The sequence below is a fragment of the Mytilus edulis genome, chromosome 6, assembly GCF_963676685.1.
Source record: "Mytilus edulis chromosome 6, xbMytEdul2.2, whole genome shotgun sequence".
Lineage (NCBI taxonomy): Eukaryota > Metazoa > Mollusca > Bivalvia > Mytilida > Mytilidae > Mytilus > Mytilus edulis.
In genome coordinates this window covers 30,618,615-30,639,610 of record NC_092349.1, presented here as the reverse complement: position 1 = coordinate 30,639,610, position 20,996 = coordinate 30,618,615, and the positions used below count along the sequence as shown (strand labels likewise).

General features: G+C 32.9%; 1 protein-coding gene across 2 annotated transcripts in view; it reads left to right on the top strand.

Annotated features, from left to right (window-relative positions):
- Positions 1-20,996, top strand: part of LOC139527484 (uncharacterized) — an 87,322-nt gene that overhangs the window by 19,851 nt on the left and 46,475 nt on the right. The window contains exons 7-12 of one of the 2 annotated variants that reach the window (XM_071322966.1): positions 9,372-9,475; positions 11,567-11,599; positions 13,373-13,630; positions 15,416-15,673; positions 16,478-16,708; positions 17,627-18,268. In XM_071322966.1, the coding sequence (XP_071179067.1) occupies positions 9,372-9,475; positions 11,567-11,599; positions 13,373-13,630; positions 15,416-15,673; positions 16,478-16,708; positions 17,627-18,268 (1,526 nt within the window). The remainder of the gene's footprint in view (positions 1-9,371; positions 9,476-11,566; positions 11,600-13,372; positions 13,631-15,415; positions 15,674-16,477; positions 16,709-17,626; positions 18,269-20,996) is intronic. The other variant, XM_071322967.1, reaches the window with a different exon arrangement.

Below are 20,996 nucleotides of genomic sequence, written 5' to 3'. Positions count from 1 at the left end.
GGAAAACCGGGATTGTGGAAAACCTAACCAAAGGAAATGATGGACTAGTTCGTTCCGCTATTATTCGAACCAAAACTGGAACTACATCACGTCCGATCGTCAAGTTGTATCCCCTTGAACTTTGTACAGACATCGAAACATCAAAGGACGAAGAAGCTCGACAGAAGAAAGAACCAAGTGCGACCACAAGCCGGATATTGCCAAACCGAGAAGCAGCCACAAGAGCCAGGGAAAATATTAAAAAATGGACTAAATAATGCGTAACCTATTAACTGTTCAGATTTATCATGGACTTTTACGAATATATGCTTGATTTAATTGGCTAAGTGCAAAACCAATTATTTGACTATGTGAACAGGTGCGCGGAAAATATAGACACTGTTAATTATCGAAATAGACTCATTGTGAAACGAAAGATAACTAGTATGGAAGCTAGTGACTGTGCTAAAGTTAAGTTTAAGTTTTGAATTTGAGAGACAATAATTTTAATTCATTTTTTTCTTGATTGTAATTTAATTTTGATATTTACTTTTCGCCGCCCGGAGAATGTCGAGAATACCGCGGGGGTCAAGACGTCGCAATTTACCGTTATGTATCTAGGGTTGACGTCAGTGTGCGACGTCGCCTTAGCAGTGATGATAATGAAGTAAACGTCAAACTGTATGGTTGTATTGTTTTCTGTATACGATATTAGAAGTTAGCCTCGACACTACTATAGACCTTGAATTTCAAAAATCCAAGCTATTCTAACTCCTTAACATAGTTATAATACTCCAATAAGTAGTTTATATGTATTTGTTATACTGGAAAAGATATTTTGCAAAATTTTATATAGCCATGGTATTTTGACCCCCCTGCGGTATATTGAACCCCCTACTCATAACCTCTAATTAAAAAAAATAATAGCCAATAAATTGTAAATAAGTTTATCTGCAATACTATTTCTCCAAAACAGGGGGGTTCAATATACCGCAGGGGGGTTCAAAATACCATATGTGAAAAATGACCCCGGGGTCAAAATACCATGCGGTATAATGATCCCGGGGTCATTTTACCGCATGGTATTTTGACCCCGGGTTCAATTTTTAGGGGGTTCAAAATACCATATGACACCGGCCAACCAACCAAGATGGCCGCCATGGCTAAAAATAGAACATAGGGGTAAAATGCAGTTTTTGGCTTATAACTCAAAAATCAAAGCATTTAGAGCAAATCTGACTGGGGTGAAATTGTTTATCAGGTCAAGATATATCTGCCCTGTAATTTTCAGATGAATCAGACAACCCATTGTTGGGTTGCTGCCCCTGAATTGGTAATTTTAAGGAAATTTTGCTGTTTTTGGATATTATCTTGAATATTATTATAGATAGAGATAAACTGTAAACAGCAATAATGTTCAGCAAAGTAAGATTTACAAAAAAGTCAGAATGACCAAATGGTCAGTTGACCCCTTTAGGAGTTATTGCCCTTTATAGTCAATTTTTAACCATTTTTCGTAAATCTTAGTTAACTTTAAAAAAAATCTTCTCCTCTGAAACTACTGGGCTAAATTAAACCAAACTTGGCCACAATCATCATTGATGAATCTCGTTTAAAATTTGTGTTTTTTGACCCGGCCAACCAACCAAGATAGCCGCCATGGCTAAAAATAGAACATAGGGGTAAAATGCAGTTTTTGGCTTATAACTCAAAAACCAAAGCATTTAGAGCAAATCTGACTGGGGTATAATTGTTTATCAGGTCAAGATCTATCTGCCCTGAAATTTTCAGATGAATCAGACAACCCATTGTTGGGTTGCTGCCCCTAAATTGGTAATTTTAAGGAAATTTTACTGTTTATTGGTTATTATCTTGAATATATTATTATAGATGGAGATAAACTGTACACAGCAATAATGTACAGCAATTTAAGACTAAAAAATAAGTCAAAATGACCAAAATGGAGAAGTTATTGTCCTTTATAATCAATTTTTAACAATTTTCATAAAATTTGTAAATGTTTACTTACATTTTCCACTGAAACTACACGGACAAGTTCATTATAGATAGAGATAATTGTAAGCAGCATAATGTTCAGTAAAGTAAAATGTACAAACACATCAGAATCACCTAAACACAATTTTGTCATGAACTGTCTGCTTCTTTTGTTTAATTCACATATACCAAGGTGAGCGACACAGGCTCTTTTGAGCCTCTAGCTTCCAGCCCCTACCTCCTCCCCCTATATAAGAAGTGGTTCTTACAACAAAACAAAACATCTTATCACTTGAAATTGATCCCTCGTGCAAGGTGTAGTCATTACATTGAAGGGTTTCTCTCATGCCAACTTTTTGAATAGATTTCTTCACAAGAACTGTTTTCTTTTCTAGACCATCGTTAATAAGTAGAACTATATGCTTAAAACACCTTTGTCACTGAAAAGGCTTTAAAGTACCAACTCAAATCAATGATCTATATGAAAGTTAAATGACAAAGTTTAAAATCAGAGACCTTTCTTGCTTTTGAACATTTTTTGTCAAAACAACAGTTTTCTTTTCTGGAAAGAGAGGTAGATTTTGCTTCTGACACATGCGTCGCAATGTGGTTAATAAATCCCTTTTGTGACATGTGACAGAAGCCATTTAACCATATCATCTTGTCATATCATACAATCAAAACCTTTATTTATTAGTTCTTTGGTGTCGATAGCTATTAATGTAATCAGCTGATAATTAATTTTCTGTCAAATCATTACGAGTTCAAGGTGAATTCCGAGTATTGTCTGATTGGTAAAGTCAGAGAAACCCGAAAAAAGTAAATAAACAAGATGGCTGAAAATAAATTGTAATATATATATTTCGCCAAATTCTTTCGCCAATGACGAATTTTAATCACGACAGTTATTGTTTTTTTTCGCAAATTGCGAAAATGGTGACCGCCAGCGGAAACCCTGATGTCATTTATTTCAGAACATGATATAGCGAACGATTTCACAATTTTTTCTTTCACGGATTTTCTGAAAGCATATGATATGAGCTTTATTCTCACATTTCATTTCAAAATTGATCTTTTAATTTACTTTCTATGCATATCATTATGCCTTTTCTCTGAATAATCCATACGAAATGTTTTGTGTTTTTACAACTGCTAACTTGAAAAGATCAATATTTTTTTTTAATTTTATTTTAGAAAATATCACATTGCATGTGACGTCTTTGGAAAATTTTATAATAAAAAGTTCTAAATTGATGTAAAATGCAATAAAACGCAAAGTGCAAAGTTGATGTAAATGTCCTTTGGTTTTTTAGTCTTTGTTTACTCCTTGGTTTTGATTGTTATTTTCCTATTGTCTTCTTTCGTTGATACTTCCATACTACTAAAGAGAAACTTCCGATTATTTGATATCTAAATTCTTAACTGCCGGAAACTGGACCAAACGTATCAATTTAATCTTCTGTAAAAGACAAATCACCATTCCAGCTTTCGTTTAAAAAAGAAGATTAAAAGTTCAAGTATATGGTTCTAAATCCACAAGGTTAGAAGATGATTTTCAAAAGAACCCCTGTAAAATAATATTTGAGTAAAACTGCGAATTGTTTAAGGTAATACAAAAAGTGCGCACTTGATTTAGTTTAAACATATTTATTTATAGTGGATTGGGAAACAAGTTTTACAACTTATATTAATCCCTTTCCACTTTACGGGTGCGAGTGCTGCCTTGTAGCGGCATTAGCCTACTCTTTTTCGAAATCTACAAGGGTGTCTTTAACGTGCAAGATATATGGCTCTCTCTTAACACGGGTCAGCCATTTATCGTCCATTCCGACGGACTATCATCGTTTCCTTAAGACCATACTCGCAAATGGTGTCAAGGGAGAGCCGAAAATTGAGTTCCTGAAATTCTCATCCCGAACGTGAATCGAACCAGGAACCTTTGTGTTAGTAGTCCGATGCACTAACCACTACACCACGGCTCTCACTTGATTGAACCGGTATTGATAATAAATGTATTTTTGGAATATATATTGTTTTCTCTACAAAAAATATAATTTACCTTTTCACAAATAATCAAACTGAAATACGGCCCTGTAGCAAAGCAATAGATAGCAGCCTCAAAATTACAGTTTTTTTAAAACTTTTTTTATTTCGACACATGTCTGTTATAAACTGTATATCTTAAAAAGGAGAGTAATTTTTTTTCCGTTTGAATTTCTTTTGTGGCGGGACCTTATGTATTAGCTTAATATTCAGTTTGTATTTTTTTCATTATTGAGGGCCGTTTAATGCCGACCTATAGATGCTTATAGATATGTCATTTGGTCTCTAGTGGAAGTCGATTTCGTTAGCAAGCATACTCAGTATTCTTATTTGATTTTTATGATATTTTGATTTATTTTCTTGATTAAAATTAGGAATTATATGTTTTCTGTATAAACTGTCAATTTTTATTTTGAATTTATGAAACAAACACTTATCAAAAGTGTTATGTTTTATAATCATCCCTTCCCTTTAGAACACGTAGAATTTTTTTCATTCAATGTAAGAAGTTTCCTCAATCGGACAAGGAACATCATCCCCGCTGAGGTTATCCTTTGCCTATTCCAATTTCCGTGTTTGACCAATACCAAGGTTTTATGCTTAAGATTTTAACCTTTATTAACAGATTATTTTTAATATGCACACATAGTGTATTCTTGTGCTTCTTTTTTATATCTTGCCTCAATATTCTTTTTTTGTTAAATTTGTGTGTCATTTATAACATCTTTATTGCCCGCGTCACACTGTTTCGATTATATACGATGGACACCCGAATCCAAAAATTGTAAGTTCGTACGAAGTTGGTCCCGATCTCGTTAAAATACCAAAAAAGAGTGTCCAAAGTACACGGATGCCCCACTGGCACTATCATTTTCCATATTCCATGGACCGTGAAATTGGGTCAAAAATCTAATTTGGTTTTAAAATTAAAAAAGGTCACAATCACAAGCATCAAGTGTACTAAGTTTCAAGTGGATTGGACTTCATCTTCATCAAAAACAACCCTGACCAAAAACTTTAACCTGAAACTCAAACTTTCAATTTCTATGTTCAGTAGGCCGTGAAAATGGGGTCAAAGGTCTAATTTGGCTTTAAAATAAGAAAGATCATATCATAAGCAACAAGTGTACTACGTTTCAAGTTGATTGGACTTCAGCTTCATCAAAAACTCCCTTGACCAAAAACTTTAACCTGCGGACAAACGAACTGACGGACTAACGAACGGAGCCACAGACCAGAAAACATAATGCTCCTCTACTATTGTAGGTGGGGCATAAAAATTGACCGAACAAGTACGACGAATAACAAAGTCTATACGATAGTGCCAAAATTATATACGATAGTAAGAGATGGACATACAAAGGTAAACCGAAGACGGGTATTTAAACTTCATATCTCAGCCGAAGCCTACGCGATGGATCACGAAGGCTACACGATGGATCATATGACTACACGATGGATTCCGATGATGGCGCGATTGCCATGCGATGTCTAAACCACGTCGTGTACAGCTTACGATGCATTTAAATTATATGCCCAAGGCATCACGCGTTTTAAATTGTTTGATCAATATTTGATATACATTTGTATATTATATTGTACATTTCATTTCTGGTTTAATCATAAGACGGAAGACCGTGGGCTTGAAGGGTAAAACTTGACTCGGAGTCTCTGCATATAATGCCCTAAATCAGGGAGAGGGAGATGGAGAAGAAAAGGGAGGGGGTATGAGTCTATCTTACAGGTAAGGTAATGGGTTCATTGATCCCTTTGATTCAAAAAGAGCTCTTTCCAGGAGAGTATCATAATAATATAGACAAAAGGAAGGATGTGGGGAAAGCAACAAATGCGGCAAAATATGACATATAGAAAACAAAATGGTTATGGAGTAATCATTCGTGTGACAACAACTCAGACGATACATAAAAAAATCAGAATAATGAAAAAAAAGTTGGTTTCCCTATATACGTGTACCTGCAGTGTTGGTGTACGAGGCGCGTTTATGATTTTCATTATGTTACTTGATATGAAAAATTGACAAAAAATAATATTTAACTTGTAAAAGTAAATCCTGAGCCTGTAATAGCTGCTATGCTTGTTCCTTTTGAATTAATAGAAACAACACTGTCGCCTTTCTTGTTCTCATAGAATCCTATGATATGAGCTCCATGTTTTGTGAACGTCTTTCTTAACTGTCATATTAGACTGACCAGTGCATATCGCGCATGGCACTTTAAATGTATTTCAGCACGAAAATTAACTTACATTTAGCTGGATTTATTACCGTCGTAGTTCAATCTTGTCGCCATCGTACTTTTATTCGATGGCAACACGACGGGATAACGAGGTCTTCACGAAGTCGTGTTGCTATCGTAAGACCTTCGGGTAGCTTCGTGATTCATTCGAGTAGACATCGTAATGTCAAAAATTACCGATGGAAACGATGGAAACACGAATGCAATACGATGATCAAAGATGCATTCCCGGTGACATTAGGATGGTGAGGATGGTGATACGAACTCAATATGAACCCTCAACATCGGACGCACCTTCGGGGATTTTTTAACATTTAAAATTTAGAACCCTTCCCGAAATTGTCTCCACTAGAAAAAGTGGCCGATGGATCTACGATGATTAAAGATGGCGTCACGATTTTGAAGATTTTCATAATCGTGTTGCCATCGGCGTAAAAATCGGGACAGTATGACGCGGGCATATAGAGAAACATCCATTTTAAAGATTTACATTACAGTTTTAGTTTGTAACCCGGATTTGTTTTGTTTTTTCTCAATCGATTTATGAATTTCTAACAGTGGTATACCAATGTTGCCATTATCTACATAAAAAAAAATTCCCCATGTATGACTTTTGCTGCACTTTTATTTATCCCAAACATCTTGGATGCATAAACAGTAAAAAGTAAAATCAGAAAAATACCGAACTCTGAGGAAAATTCGAAACCGAAAAGTCCCTAATCTAAAAACAAAATCACAAGCTCAAACATATCAAACGAATGGATAACAACTGTTACATTCCTTGCTTTGTACAACATTTAAGGAATGACTGTAATATTTTTTCTGTCTATGAAGAAATAACATAAAAAAATTAGTGCACACTGAATAACGCGCGTATTTCGAATGCCATTTTAAACCGTAGAAAACCATGAAAAAACGTTGATGACGTCACGGTCACATGACTAAATTATGTCTATGGGCTCATAACAAAATAACTTCAGCCTATAAGAAAAGAAGGACGAAAGATACCAAGGGGACAGTCAAACTCATAAATCTAAAACAAACTGACAACGCCATGGCTAAAAAATGAAAAAGACCAAAAGAAAAACAATATTACACTTGACACAACATAGAAAACTAAAGAATAAACAACACGAACCCCAGCAAAAACTAGGGGTGATCTTAGGTGCTCCGGAAGGGTTAGCAGATCCTGCTCAAAATGTGGCACCCGTCGTGTTGCTAATGTGATAACAAATCCAGTAAATAGTCTAATTCGGTAGTTCACATTCATGAAACGGAAGGGGATTGTAGTTACGACGTAAGGAACATATCTGATATCATTTTTGAAACGGTTATTCCATAACGGTCAACGAAAGATAAGAAGATGCGTTACATTCAAAATTGAATTATTTTCTTGTTAAACATGGTGAATTGAACATGATTTTATAGCTAGCTAAACATCTCACTTGTATGAATGTAGCATCATTTTCAATTATATTAAATCTTTGCTTTAGTCTTGTATTTTAGTTCATTGAAGGACTTTTTGTCTTATTTTAAAAATGTGCTTTAAATTGTAAAAATATTCGAATTAGCTATTTCAAATTTATGGGGTTATGCTCGCGAGTGTTCTAGTGAAAGCTTGACAATGAGTTTTATACAAATATTCTCTATAAGTGTGTGATTAGAGGCAGAATATAAAAGATAAAGATTTAGTTGAACGAGTGGTCCAAAGACAATTTTAATTGATTGAAAATATAAATTGTCAAATGTATTTATCTGTAATGCCTTACTGTATAAATAAGATATCGCGAACATAGTTGAATCATGAAAGAAGGTTATAGAGTCTGAGGGTTGTTCGGGGAAGGAATTGATGAGTTCTAACGCACATATATTATATATCCTCGCCATAATCTTAATAAGCCTGTTTTCTAGCCTCGATACAAACGGAACGTAAATCATACACAGGCAAATTACACTCACATCAATTTCACGTGAATTTAAATTTATTTGAATCTCACGTGAAATTCATATGAATTTCACCTCAAACGAGCTTATACGTGAAAAGTACGCGAAATCAGTCTTGTAAGTTTCAAGTGAATCTCATGTGAAACTCATGTGAATTTCACATGAAAATCGCGTAAAATTTTTCATGTGAAATTCACATGAATTTAATAAAAAAAAAATCAAATATTATCTAAATTTTCAAATTTAATCAAAATTGAAATTCACATTAACATTTTCACGTGAGTTTCATGTATAAGCTCGTTCGAGGTAAATCTCACGTGAAATTTCTCATGTGAATTACATGTGACATTCAGGTTAAATTCATTTGAGCAAATTTTGCCTGTGTATCTGAAGGTGGTATTGATGTCTTATGCCATCTTGGATTGTAAAGAAAAAGAGTGAATCTAAGGTCCATATTTTCAATTAAATTACCAAAATCTGAGTAAGGTATGCAGATAAATTATACATGTTATATAAACTTGCATTTAAAGAACCAATTTATTAGATTATAACTTATAGATATTCATTTTTTCCAAAGTGTGGATTATTTTTGCTTGATTTTTAAATGTTTTGAAATTGGTATTCTAAGGGGATGTAAGCCACAAATAATGCATTTTCTGAAGGAATCTACATGGACTTTTGATATTTAGTATTGAAGACGAAAAAAAACGCACGCCTGTCTTCTTTTTTTTTGGATATCCTGAAAGCTATTTCTAAAAGCTTTCCACTCATAATTTATTTTACAATTCTATCATTTTGTTTAACCTCTATTCACATAATGATGTTTTTCCTGTTTAATCCATTCAAAATGTGTAAATTTTATCACAACCTACAGCGTTAAAAGGCGCGGTGACCTATCACTTTTATTATATATTTTAACATATATCAATAAATACTACGTTTTGGCAAGGTATGAACAAATTCTATCATTCTAAATTTAGACACCAATACCACCTTACTATTGTTCATCATATCCTTTTAAGTGAATGTCGTCGGGTATTATTTGCTTCAGGGGGAGTAAAAATCTGCGTTGTTTTGTTGGCAATTAAAGACTTCAGACATAGTAAATCGTTAACGGCATAATTTTATGACAATGATTTTTTTTATTAATTTCAGTACTGGTATTATTGTTGGAGTTACAGCTCTACTTGCAGTTGTGTTTTCTGTTTTCTTGTTTTGGAGAAAAAGGAAAAAAAGCGAAAGAAACATCCAAATTCAAGGTTATTTGATATACCTCACAGTAAATTAAAAATACACTTACAATATATTAGGATACAACTATTTCATTTCACTTTAAGGGAAGGGGGGATTTTATTTGAATGGAGTATTAATTTACCAGTGCTAGTACGGTATATATACGTCGCAAGCATTATTTACATCCAACTTGTTTACACAACAAATTCAAGCAGTCAAATGGCAAAAGAAAAGAATGCAATTATGATCACCCACCAATGTATTTGATGAATAAAAGCATAGGTATAAAATTTCATGTAAAAACATATGTTTGGCACCAATATGATGTATGAGAGAACTTGATGGATTTTCAAACAAAAAAGGCGTAAGAGACAACATTCCAACTTGAAAATAGCCAGAAATAAACTGAAAACGCCATGCCTGAAAAGAAAAAGACCAACATACACATAATAGTACACAAAATAACAACATTCAACAGAATGAATATTAGTAGCAAAATACTAATACATCTTTAAAGATTCTATCAGATTTAGGATTTTCTAATATATATGATTGATCTTCACTGAAGAAATATCAATTGCCGAAATATAATCGGTACTAATGATGATAGCACAAGTTATGGATGTTAAATTTCATGGTAAAAATAAAGAAAATAGATTTCCCAATTCAATGCCTATCAATTATAGTATTAGTTTTTGTATAAAGAAAAAAAGCATGTGGTATTATTGCCAACACGACAACTATCCATTTGAGGCCAAGTGACGTAGTTGTACACTTATCTATTATATATATCAAGTATTAAGAATTATTGAATGGGGCGTATATCAAATTTGCCAAACCAATGACATACTTACAAGTTTCTTTCAAGGTAACCACAAGGACATTTAACACTACTTATACTTGCTTATATAACAATGATCTGACAAAAAGATGTGCATACTTCCCAATGCTGCCTGCTTGACATTAGTTTACAAACAACCTGGTCAATTAGCTATTTTAATAAATAGAACTTTTGCACTACTGTGGATTCATTTATTTTCGTGGGTATCAATTTTCGAGGATTGCTGAAAACTTGCATTTTTGTGGATATTTGATTTCGTGGTTTTGCCGAGCTCTGTTTTACAAATCCCATTGCAAATATGTTATTCGTTGAACATTTGAATTCGTGGTTCACCTGTACCAGCGAAACCCACAAAAATTGGTATCCAACGAATAATAATGATTCCACAGTAATATTTTTTTTTATTAAGAAAAACTACTTACCGGGTTTGTCATAATATGAGCAACACAACGGGATCTGCTTATCCTTTCGGAGCACATGAGATTACCCCCAGTTTTTGGTTGGGTTCGTGTTCCTGAGTTTTTTTAATTTTCTATGTTGTGTCTTGCTTACTATTGTTTGTATGTTTGTCTTTTTCTTTTTTAGCCATGGCGTTGTCAGTTTATTTCCGATATATGAGTTTGAATGTCCCTCTTGTATCATTCGTCCTTCTTTAAAGGTTTTCCTGTGTTTGCCGGTGTATTTATGAGTTCCAATACCAATAACCAAATTTACTCTGAAACGGCACCTTAGAGCATATGAAACGAAATATACTTTGCATGATGATAGTTGTTTATTGCAAATGATGACTGTGAAAATAGCAAACGGGAAATTATATATCATTTTTCGTGATCAAAACATACACAATAACGTCAAAAGAAAACAAAATAAAGATAAAAACAGCGCTAACAAAAAACTACACAGAAAGCACCGAAAATAAGCAGCACGAACTTAAGCAATGACCGGGGTAACAAAAGGATCTATGAAAGTGTACGCAGTTTTGGATATTACATTGGACTAAAAAAAACATCGTAATGTACAAATAATACAAAAAAAAAAAAAAAAAAAAAATCAAATATAAATCACAACTGAAGCTTGACACCTAAGATGGAAAATGAAATATAGTTTTTCTAGACTCCAATATAATATCCAGAAAGAAGTGTTGACAGGAAAGACTCACGCTCTGTAACACATTCTTGTAATATCTTTAAATTAGTTGATGAGTTGAGTTTATAACTTTCTTGTATTACCTCAAATCATTTTTGTATTTAATAAATAACTTTTTCAAACATTTCAGTTCCAATTGAAGAAATGCCACTACTCAGTGAAGGTAAGCGATTCCTTTGTTTGAGTTAGAACTAGTCGAAGTTTTCTTTAATATATATATTCATTGGATTATTCATCTATTCGAAAGTATATAGCAATCAATAATATAATGATCAACTACGAAGAACGAGCTGATGTTATCTTTCCAAAGAGTTTATAATAAAAAAGTTATGTATTTTTTTAAAGAAGTACATGAATGAAAAACATAAATCGAATTGATATGAGGTTGATCTCTAAGAAAAAATGTATTAAAATCCAGACCCAATTGAAGAAAAGTCTACAGTACTAAAGGTCGAAAGCCTCAACAGAATAGAAGTAGGCTATGTTTAGGTCCATTTTATCAGACTTACGCCACATCTTCCTATATCTAATTACGAGTAGGTACTCCTGTATTTTACTTGATATCTATACATTCAAGACTTTCAAATGTTCAGATTTGAACGATACTGGTAAATCAAAATCAAGATATTCCTCCGGCACTTGAAATTTATGACAAATTTGAAATTATTAAGTTAGCTCAAAATTGTAATTTTCATAGTATTTCCCAAAGATTATCACATGATGCTGACTGCTGTACCTCAATTTTCGACTTTTTTTTTATCAGACATCTGAAAATTAAAAAAAATGTATCTCTATTTGTTTCCATCTGATGAGTTAAGCCTTTAACTGATTTTGCTTAGTTTTTTTATTATGTTGAATTATTACCTAATAAAGAGTATTTTACTGTTTTATTAATATTTCTATATTTTTTGCAATTTTTCTGCCATTTTTTGTTCCATGGTGGTCTATTGCACTTGAAATTATCGTTCTATTGCACCTGTGTGCAGTCTATTGCATTGACCTGTTATGACCTCTTATTCTGAAATCTGATAAGTTGAAAGGTATTCATGTTGTTCAATCAAATCTAATCCCTCGGTATGTAGATCAGCTCATTGTTTTATTGCCCTCATCCGTTGGCTTCGGGCAATAGAACAATGAGCTGATCTTCATAACTCGGGAAATATATTTTGATCTATATCATAGTTACATATTAAATAACTGTATACTATTGCACCACTGTCCAAGGATAGTGGAGGGTTTTTTCGCCTCGAAACATATTGTACCCCGCCACATTTTATTTGTGCCTGTCCAAAGTCAGAAGCCTGTAATGCAGTGATAAACGTTTTTTGCTGTTATTTGGTTTTTGTTCATTAATCTGTTCCTAAATCATGTCGTTAGTTTTCTCGTTTGAATAGTATTACATTCGGGGCCTTTTATTACTTACTAGGCGGTATGGGATTTACTCATTGTTGAAATCCTTACAATGTCCTGTAGTTGTTAATTTCTGTGTCATTTGGTCTCTTGTGTAGGGATGTCTCACACCACATGTTCTTTTTTTTTAAATCTAGTGTTATAGCTTCATGATTTCCAACTAGTATGGCAGTTGTTATAAAACCATGATTCATAGCTCAATTGCATAATGTGTTAAATTCTGCAATTTCAAGCTGAGATGTCTACTTTTTCTTAAGTTCAAATAAAGTGGCAGTTATTTCATTTCAAAACTATTCCTTTTCTTGACCTGTGCTGAAAGGTTCAACATACCTTCAACTGATTAGAAGAAGGTACTGTTTCTCCAAAGTTTGATAGGGCAAAAACAGGTACTTCTGGAGCACCTGAGATCACCCCAAGTTTATGAAGGGGTTCGTGTTGCTTAGTTTTTGTTTTCTGTATTATTTTTTCTTGACAGATCAGCATGGTATGATACATGTATATCTTAATAGAATATTTGTCTTTACAGCTTATTTTCTCAAAGACCCTTCTGATATTGAATGCAACGAAGGAGAAGAAGCAATTTTTACGTTTCAAATTCGTTCTAACAGTCCTTCTGTAACCCTTTTGAAAGATGGCAAGGATATAACGGAAAACGATAATTGCAAAATGTCAAGTGAAGGTATACACCATGAACTGAAACTCATGGACACAAAATATACTGACGCAGGAGAATATATTGTGCAAGTTGGACAATCTTCCCGACAAGTCCAGCTAAGTATAAAAGGTATTTGATAAATAAACTCATCAAAGGTTCTATGCTTCAAACTTTGAAGCGCGTGTCGAGTGAAGAAGACAAATCAGTGATGCTTAATCAAATAAATAACAAAGATTTTGGACATTCAGGATCCAAAATGATAAAAGTTTTGCCCATACACAATTTAGATTAGTATTCCTTGAGATAAAAGATCCTCAGTAGTTCGAACAACTAAAAATTTTTAATGCGTTAATCTACAATTAAGATCATATCTTTAAAAACAAAATCTATTTGCTTAATCCAATCCTCGAGGGAGAAGCAAACCTCAACCTGCAGTGGCATGGACTTAGCGGTTGTGAATAAACTCATCATAGATACCAGGCTAACATTCATGTACACTTGACGCGCATTGCGTCTACAAAATCCCATCAGTGACTCTATACAAAATTTGCTTTTAAAAAGGGGACCGGGTTTCGCTGTTAAATTCATGTTCACCGATTTTACTCATATTCGCATATTTGATTTATAACATATTAAAACGTATTTTAAAATTATTAAATTCTAAAATAAACAATTTACAATGTATGGGCTAGATAATATGTATCGGCATTTCTATGTAGTTAAGTCTAGATGCCATTTATCTAACCATAGAAATTACCTCCAAATACGACCGACGATCATATATTCCGATATAAACATAATTTTAGATATAAATAGATAGTGAACTCGTGCAATTTGTTTTTCTAGGTCTGTTTGATTTCATAATGAAGGAAAAGGTTACCTGAGTTTGTGTGGATCGAATCAGTCAATTGAATGGTTTTCCCTTGTTTTTACTTTCAATGTTGATATTCTGTTCGGTTTAATAACTGAACACGCATAGTTCAAGCACAGCCTATCTTTTGTAAGGGGTTTTAATGAAAGTCACAACACGTCTAATTATTCACTAACAAATGAATAATTTATCAACGATGTTTCATAGCTTATTATGACAAAATTGTACTAAACTGGATGCTTAAATAGACTAATGGTTTTACTATTTTACTTTGATCAATGATTGAACAAAACAAATTTATACGTTATTTTTTATATATCTCGAAGCTAGTGTCCCTTTTTATCTTTTTTATTAAGTTTTTTTGTGCCCGAAAGTGCCATCAAATATTAATAGTTATGATGTTCTTTCGATGTTCAAAAATTCTCATGGTGTTTCAGTCTCATTGAAATCTCGTTCGGAAATTATTTCCAAATTATGTGATACAATAAAAAAAAATATCAATGAATTAAAACAAAAATCATGATTTAATTAAACTCTGCGCAAACCTTGTTTGACTTTCAATAAGTAAATTTTGAATGATAAAATTTTCAAATTTTATAACCAATCCGGTAACTCATCAGCTTAACTATTGGGGAAATGGGTGAGGAGTACAAAGAAATTATTTCACCAAAAATATGTTCTTCCCATATAATATTTTTTGTTAAAAAAAAATCGTGATAGATAAGATATTTTCAACAATGGTTCTACCGTGATCGAAAGACCCAAGATCAACCCTTCGTAAATTTTACGGCCGCCATCACAAGTGGGTTGACCGTTATGGAATAACCGTTTCACAGATTTTCAATGTTGTGTCTTCTGTACTATTATATGCCTGATTGTCTTTTTATTTTTAGCCATGGCGTTGTTAGATTATTTTCAATCTATAAGTTTGACTATGAGTAAACCAAAGCAATGGATACGTAAAGGGGTTTACATTTATTTCTTGACAGTGTATCGTGGTAGGATACATGTTGTATATCTTAATAGAATTTTTGTCTTTACAGCTTATTTTCTCAAAGACCCTTCTGATATTGAATGCAAAGAAGGAGAAGAAGCAATTTTTACGTTTCAAATTCGTTCTAACAGTCCTTCTGTAATCCTTTTGAAAGACGGCAAGGATATAACGGAAAACGATAATTGCAAAATGTCAAGTGAAGGTATGCACCATGAACTGAAACTCATAGACACAAAATATACTGACGCAGGAGAATATATTGTGCAAGTTGGACAATCTTCCCGAAAAGTCCAGCTAAATATAAAAGGTATTTGATAAATAAACTCATTATAGATTCTATGCTTGCTTCAAACTTTGTATTCTAGATGTGCGTGTTTTGTTAAACAGACATATCAGTGATGCTTTATCAAATAAATAACAAAGTTTTTTGGACATTCATGATCCAAAATTAATAAAAGTTTAACAATAACACAATTTAGGTTAGTATTTCTTTAAAAAAAAAAAAAAACACTATTTGCTTGATTCAATCCTCCAGGGAGGAGCAAACCCCAACCTGCAGTGGCATTGACTGAGTGGTTGTGAATAAACTCATCATAGATAACAGGCTAACATTAATATACGCCTGACGCGCATTGCGTCTAAAAACGCTCATGAGTAATCCTATACAAATTTAACATTTATTACAGGAGCTTTAGCTGTAAAATTCGTGTAAACCGATTTGAATTAAATTCATATATTTGATTCATAAAATGTTGAAACGTATATCGAAATTATTAAAAGTCTAAAATAAAAAAATTACAATGTATGCATTCATTTTACACAACAATGAAGTTGAAATAACATGCTTTTTGTTCTGTAAAAAAAATTCATGCAATTTATGATCGATAAAAGGCTTCAACTAATTGAATTAATGTCAAACGTATGGTGGATGAAAACGGATGTTAAAATAAAATAAAACCGCCTACATAGTTAAACAATCTAAGCTGTAGTGCCAGTGGAAGAAAACACAATTTATTTTTGTCTCTATTCAAAAATACCGGAGGCATTTATAAAAGCTGCAATTTTTAAGCTGATTGCAACAATTATTCATTTTTTTATTCATTTTTTTCAGAACTTCCAACTATTGAAGAAAAAAATACATATTTGAACGCTCTACAATTTGGAGAAGAAGAACGACGTTATGTTAGAATTCAAGTTATTGGGAAAGATCGTGTTGGAAAGACAAGTCTTGTACGTAGATTACTAGGGAAAGGAATAGATGATGTAATAAGCACTGATGGAATAGATATTGATAAAACATGTCAAATTAGAACAAGTGATGGTGAATGGATTGTTGGTGAAGGTGAGTAACATCATCTTATTCCTACCTGCATTTAGGCAGAATTCAAGCAGTTAGGGCAATTATCTGCAAATCAGCATGTTCTTAATTTTTTTATTATTCTTAGTAATTCTTGCATTTATATGCCCAAAATAAAGTTATAATGAAACTTTACTTCCTATGATTTCCCTGATCTTTTAAAAAGGTTTCAGTTTCATCTAAGCATAGTACATACATAATCTATTGTCCTATTCAAGGGGAAAATAAATAAATGGGAACTTAACTTCCTATTTAATATTCAATGAAAGTTGTAAATTCAATAAACATTTCCATGTTGTGACATTTACTCTGAACCTTTTTGATAATGTTTTACATGATCATTTTATGAACTTGTGTTATCACGTAGCCTGAATGTCCCTCTGGTATGTGTCCCCCTTTTTTGTAATATCCCTGCAGGTTTTCTAATATGTATATACTGGACTATACGTTATGCTTTTATGTCCCATTTTCTGTGTTCTGTTATTTCGTTGTTTTCCTCTTACAGTTGATGTGTTTCCCTCCGCTTCAGTTTTTAACCAGTATTTTTTTTTCTTTCAATCTATTTATGACTTTTTAAAAGCAGTATACTACTGTTGCCACTATTGTCCAGTTCAGGTCAAAATTAGTTTGCTTGTAAAGTAATCACTTTTGAGGACATAGACATTACAGCTTCTATAACATGAATACGGTTTAACTAATTTATAAAAGGTTTTATGATTAGTACTTTGAATTAATTTAATGGCTAAGATTTTACTTTAATCATTGCTTCTCGAAAGCAACTTGCCTGTTAACACATAATTCATTATTTTAATCACCATTATAAACACCTTGAGGTTTCAAGGAATTCCCTTAAGCATGTAAAGATTGTTACGTTGTCTGAGTTTTGAAATTTTTATTTTGTAGTTGAGGAAGAAAAGGTACAAATTGAAAAGAGGATACAACAGGCTGTTAACATGAAACAGGAAGTCAAAGATCATCCATCTAAAGATCCCCCTAAGGAAACTAAAGATAAGACAAATATGATAAATCCATCCAAGGTTCATTCATTGCTTGATGACAAGAAAACCAATCGAATTATTTCAGCTGATGAAAATAATGATAATGAACTAGCAACAGAATACACAAAGCACACTTCAGATGCTTCAAATAACAAAGAAAACGTTACTGACACTGTTTATTTTAGTGCAGACATACCATTTAAAAATTTTGAAAACCTCGACGAAAGAGATATGGAAGAGGTGGAACAAATGCCAGATACTTTTCAGAAACAAAATTCAGAAACCTCAAATAAATCCGATCTGATAACTGCAGCTATTAAGGAATATATGGATGACATTCTCTTTTATGTAAAAGATAAAAAACACAAAATGACTTCAGAGGGTTTGGTTGAATGCGGCATATGGGATTTTGCAGGCCAAAAAGACTATTATGCCACACACCAAACATTTTTCACCCAAGATGCTATTTATCTTCTGGTTGTAGATATAAAGGACGACATAGAAGCTGTGCAACATAGTAAACAGTTTAATATTGATTTAAGTGGAGGTAAGATCTTTAATACTATAATAAATCTTTAAATCTTGTTGTTCTGTTACACTAATGCTTATAAATAAAAATAAAAGTGTTTTTAATTTCTTTCATATTTTTCGATATATCATACCGAAGCTTTTTATAGATCAAAAGACGGTATGGAGTGTGTTCGTTTTTCAATGCCGTTCGGTTAGCGATTCTTCTATATATCATAAGAACGCATGACCAATCAAACAACATCACCTTTCCAAAAAGGTTTTGTCTTGAAGAATAGATACGGCTTTAGTGATTCAATCACAGTTCCAACATCTCTTGTTTGTTTATATTTCCGTTGTAGTTAAAACGAATACATTCACAATAAAGATTTTGAAGTACAATTCAATTAAATATGAAACATTCTGGTTAATTAGAAGTGAAGTGTAACAAAAATCAAAAATGGTCCTTTGAAATAAATGAAATTGCATTACATTGACAATAAAAGGCAAGTGATTTATTCTAAACACCCCAAAAAGTAATTATCCAATTGTTTTTATTTGCTTTATTACGCAATCAATAATAAGGTCTTTGATACCTTTCAGATAACAACTGAAATGAAAAACTGAAAATAGAAACATGTAGTGTTTGTCTATTTGTTATTAGTTTAAATAAGAAGATTCGGTATGAGTGCCGATGAGACAACTCTCCATCCAAGCCACAAAGTGTAAAATATAAACCATTATAGGTCAAAGTGCGGCTTTCAACACGGTGCTTTGGCTCACACCGATCAAAAAGCTATACATGGTCTAAAAATGACAAGCGTAATGACAATTCAAACAGGGAAACCAATGGTTTAATAGGTCTATATATCAACGTAATGTATACATAGCTATAGGAAGATGTGGTGTGAGTGCCAATGAGACAACTCTCCATCCAAATAACAATTTATAAAAGTAAACCATTATAGGTCAATATACGGCCTTCAACACGGAGCCTTGGCTCACACCGAACAACAAGCTATAAAGGGCCCCAAAATTACTAGTGTAAAACCATTCAAACGGGAAAGCCAACGGTCTAATCTATATAAAGAAATGTTTGTTAAGACTTGACAAATTCAACAAAGATAACCATTGTAAATAAATTGTTGGGTTTTTTTTTATGAAAGATGCAAAAGATACCAAACATACATTCAAACTCGTTAGTTAAAAATAAACTGACAACTCCATGACAAAAAAAGACAAATTAACACAAAACAAACCTGTTTGCTAGGCAATACAAACTCCCCCAAAATGAGTATCAATTTAGAAATCAAATATATTCTTTATATAAAATGGTTTCTTCTGGAAGTACTCCTTTTGGAAAACGGAACATTTCATGACTTCCAAATTGTATACATGAGAATATTTTTTTTTAACTTTCCCGTTAGAACAGGATCTTTGGAGTCCAGTTTAGAATATTCTGTAGTGTATAGTTTGTAGCGTTCTTATGTGGTTTTCTTTGATTTTTTTATATTGTATTTTATGTCCTGACGATTTTTGGTTTTGACTGCCCTTACATATTGACTTCCTTTTGAAAGGGTGGGGATGAGATTTTTGTACATATAATACTATTAATATTATACTACTTTCGAAATAAATTTGTGAAATCCCATTGAACTAGAGATAACGGATTCTACAAATACAGATTAGTCTGCCTTATATCTTGACTATATCTAGAAATGGACAATGAGAGTCGATTGAAAACAAAACTTTACGAAAAAAGAGATGATTTCAGCTTCCCAATTGTGAACTTTCCATTTCTATCTAGCAACATTCAAGCAGCGCCTGCATATGGAGACTATATCTCCCAATTAATACGATATGACCGAGTTTTCTTAATATGATCCTAGATAGAGAGTTGCTGCTCACCAGGAAGCTTTTAAACCAAGAGTACTAAATGGTGAAGTTGAAATCATTCCTTCGTACATTTTACGGACGCCATCACGAGTTGATTGACCGTTATGAAATAGCCGTCTAATCGATGATATCGGATATGTTCCTTATGTCGTAACTACAATACTATTCCCTTTTCACGAATATGACCTGAATAAATATAGGAAGATGTGGTGTGAGTGCCAATGAGACAACTCTCCATACAAATAAAAATTTAAAAAGTAAACCATTATAGGTTAAAGTACGGCCTTCAACAAGACTATTCACCGGATTTGTAATAACATAAGCACCACTAGTTCCACATATAGAGCAGGATCTGCTTACCCTATCGCAGCACCTGAGATCACCCCAATTTTGGGTGGGGTTCGTGTTACTTTGTCATTAGTTTTCTATGTTGTGTCTTCTGTACTATTATTTGCCTTTTTTTTTAATTTTTAGCCATGGCGTTGTCAGTTTATTTTCTATTTATGAGTTTGACTTTCCTTTTGGTATCTTTCGTCCGTCTTTTGTGAAGTATTTTGGTATGTATTTTAGGATGGAAGCAAGCATTTCTTATCAATTGATTAGTAGGTTTAATAGCTAATAGTCTGGAATTAAGTGGTAGTCGTTTGTTTATGTGTTACATATTTGTTTTTCGTTCTTTTTTTTATATAAATAAGGCCGTTAGTTTTCTCGTTTGAATTGTTTTACATTGTCATTTCGAGGCCTTTTAAAGCTGACTATGCGATGTGGGCTTTTCTCGTCGCTGAAGGCCGTACGATGACCTATAATTTCTGTGTAATTTTGGTATCTTGTGATCCCTTTTAAAACATTCATTCAAATTAGTTCTCTTATTT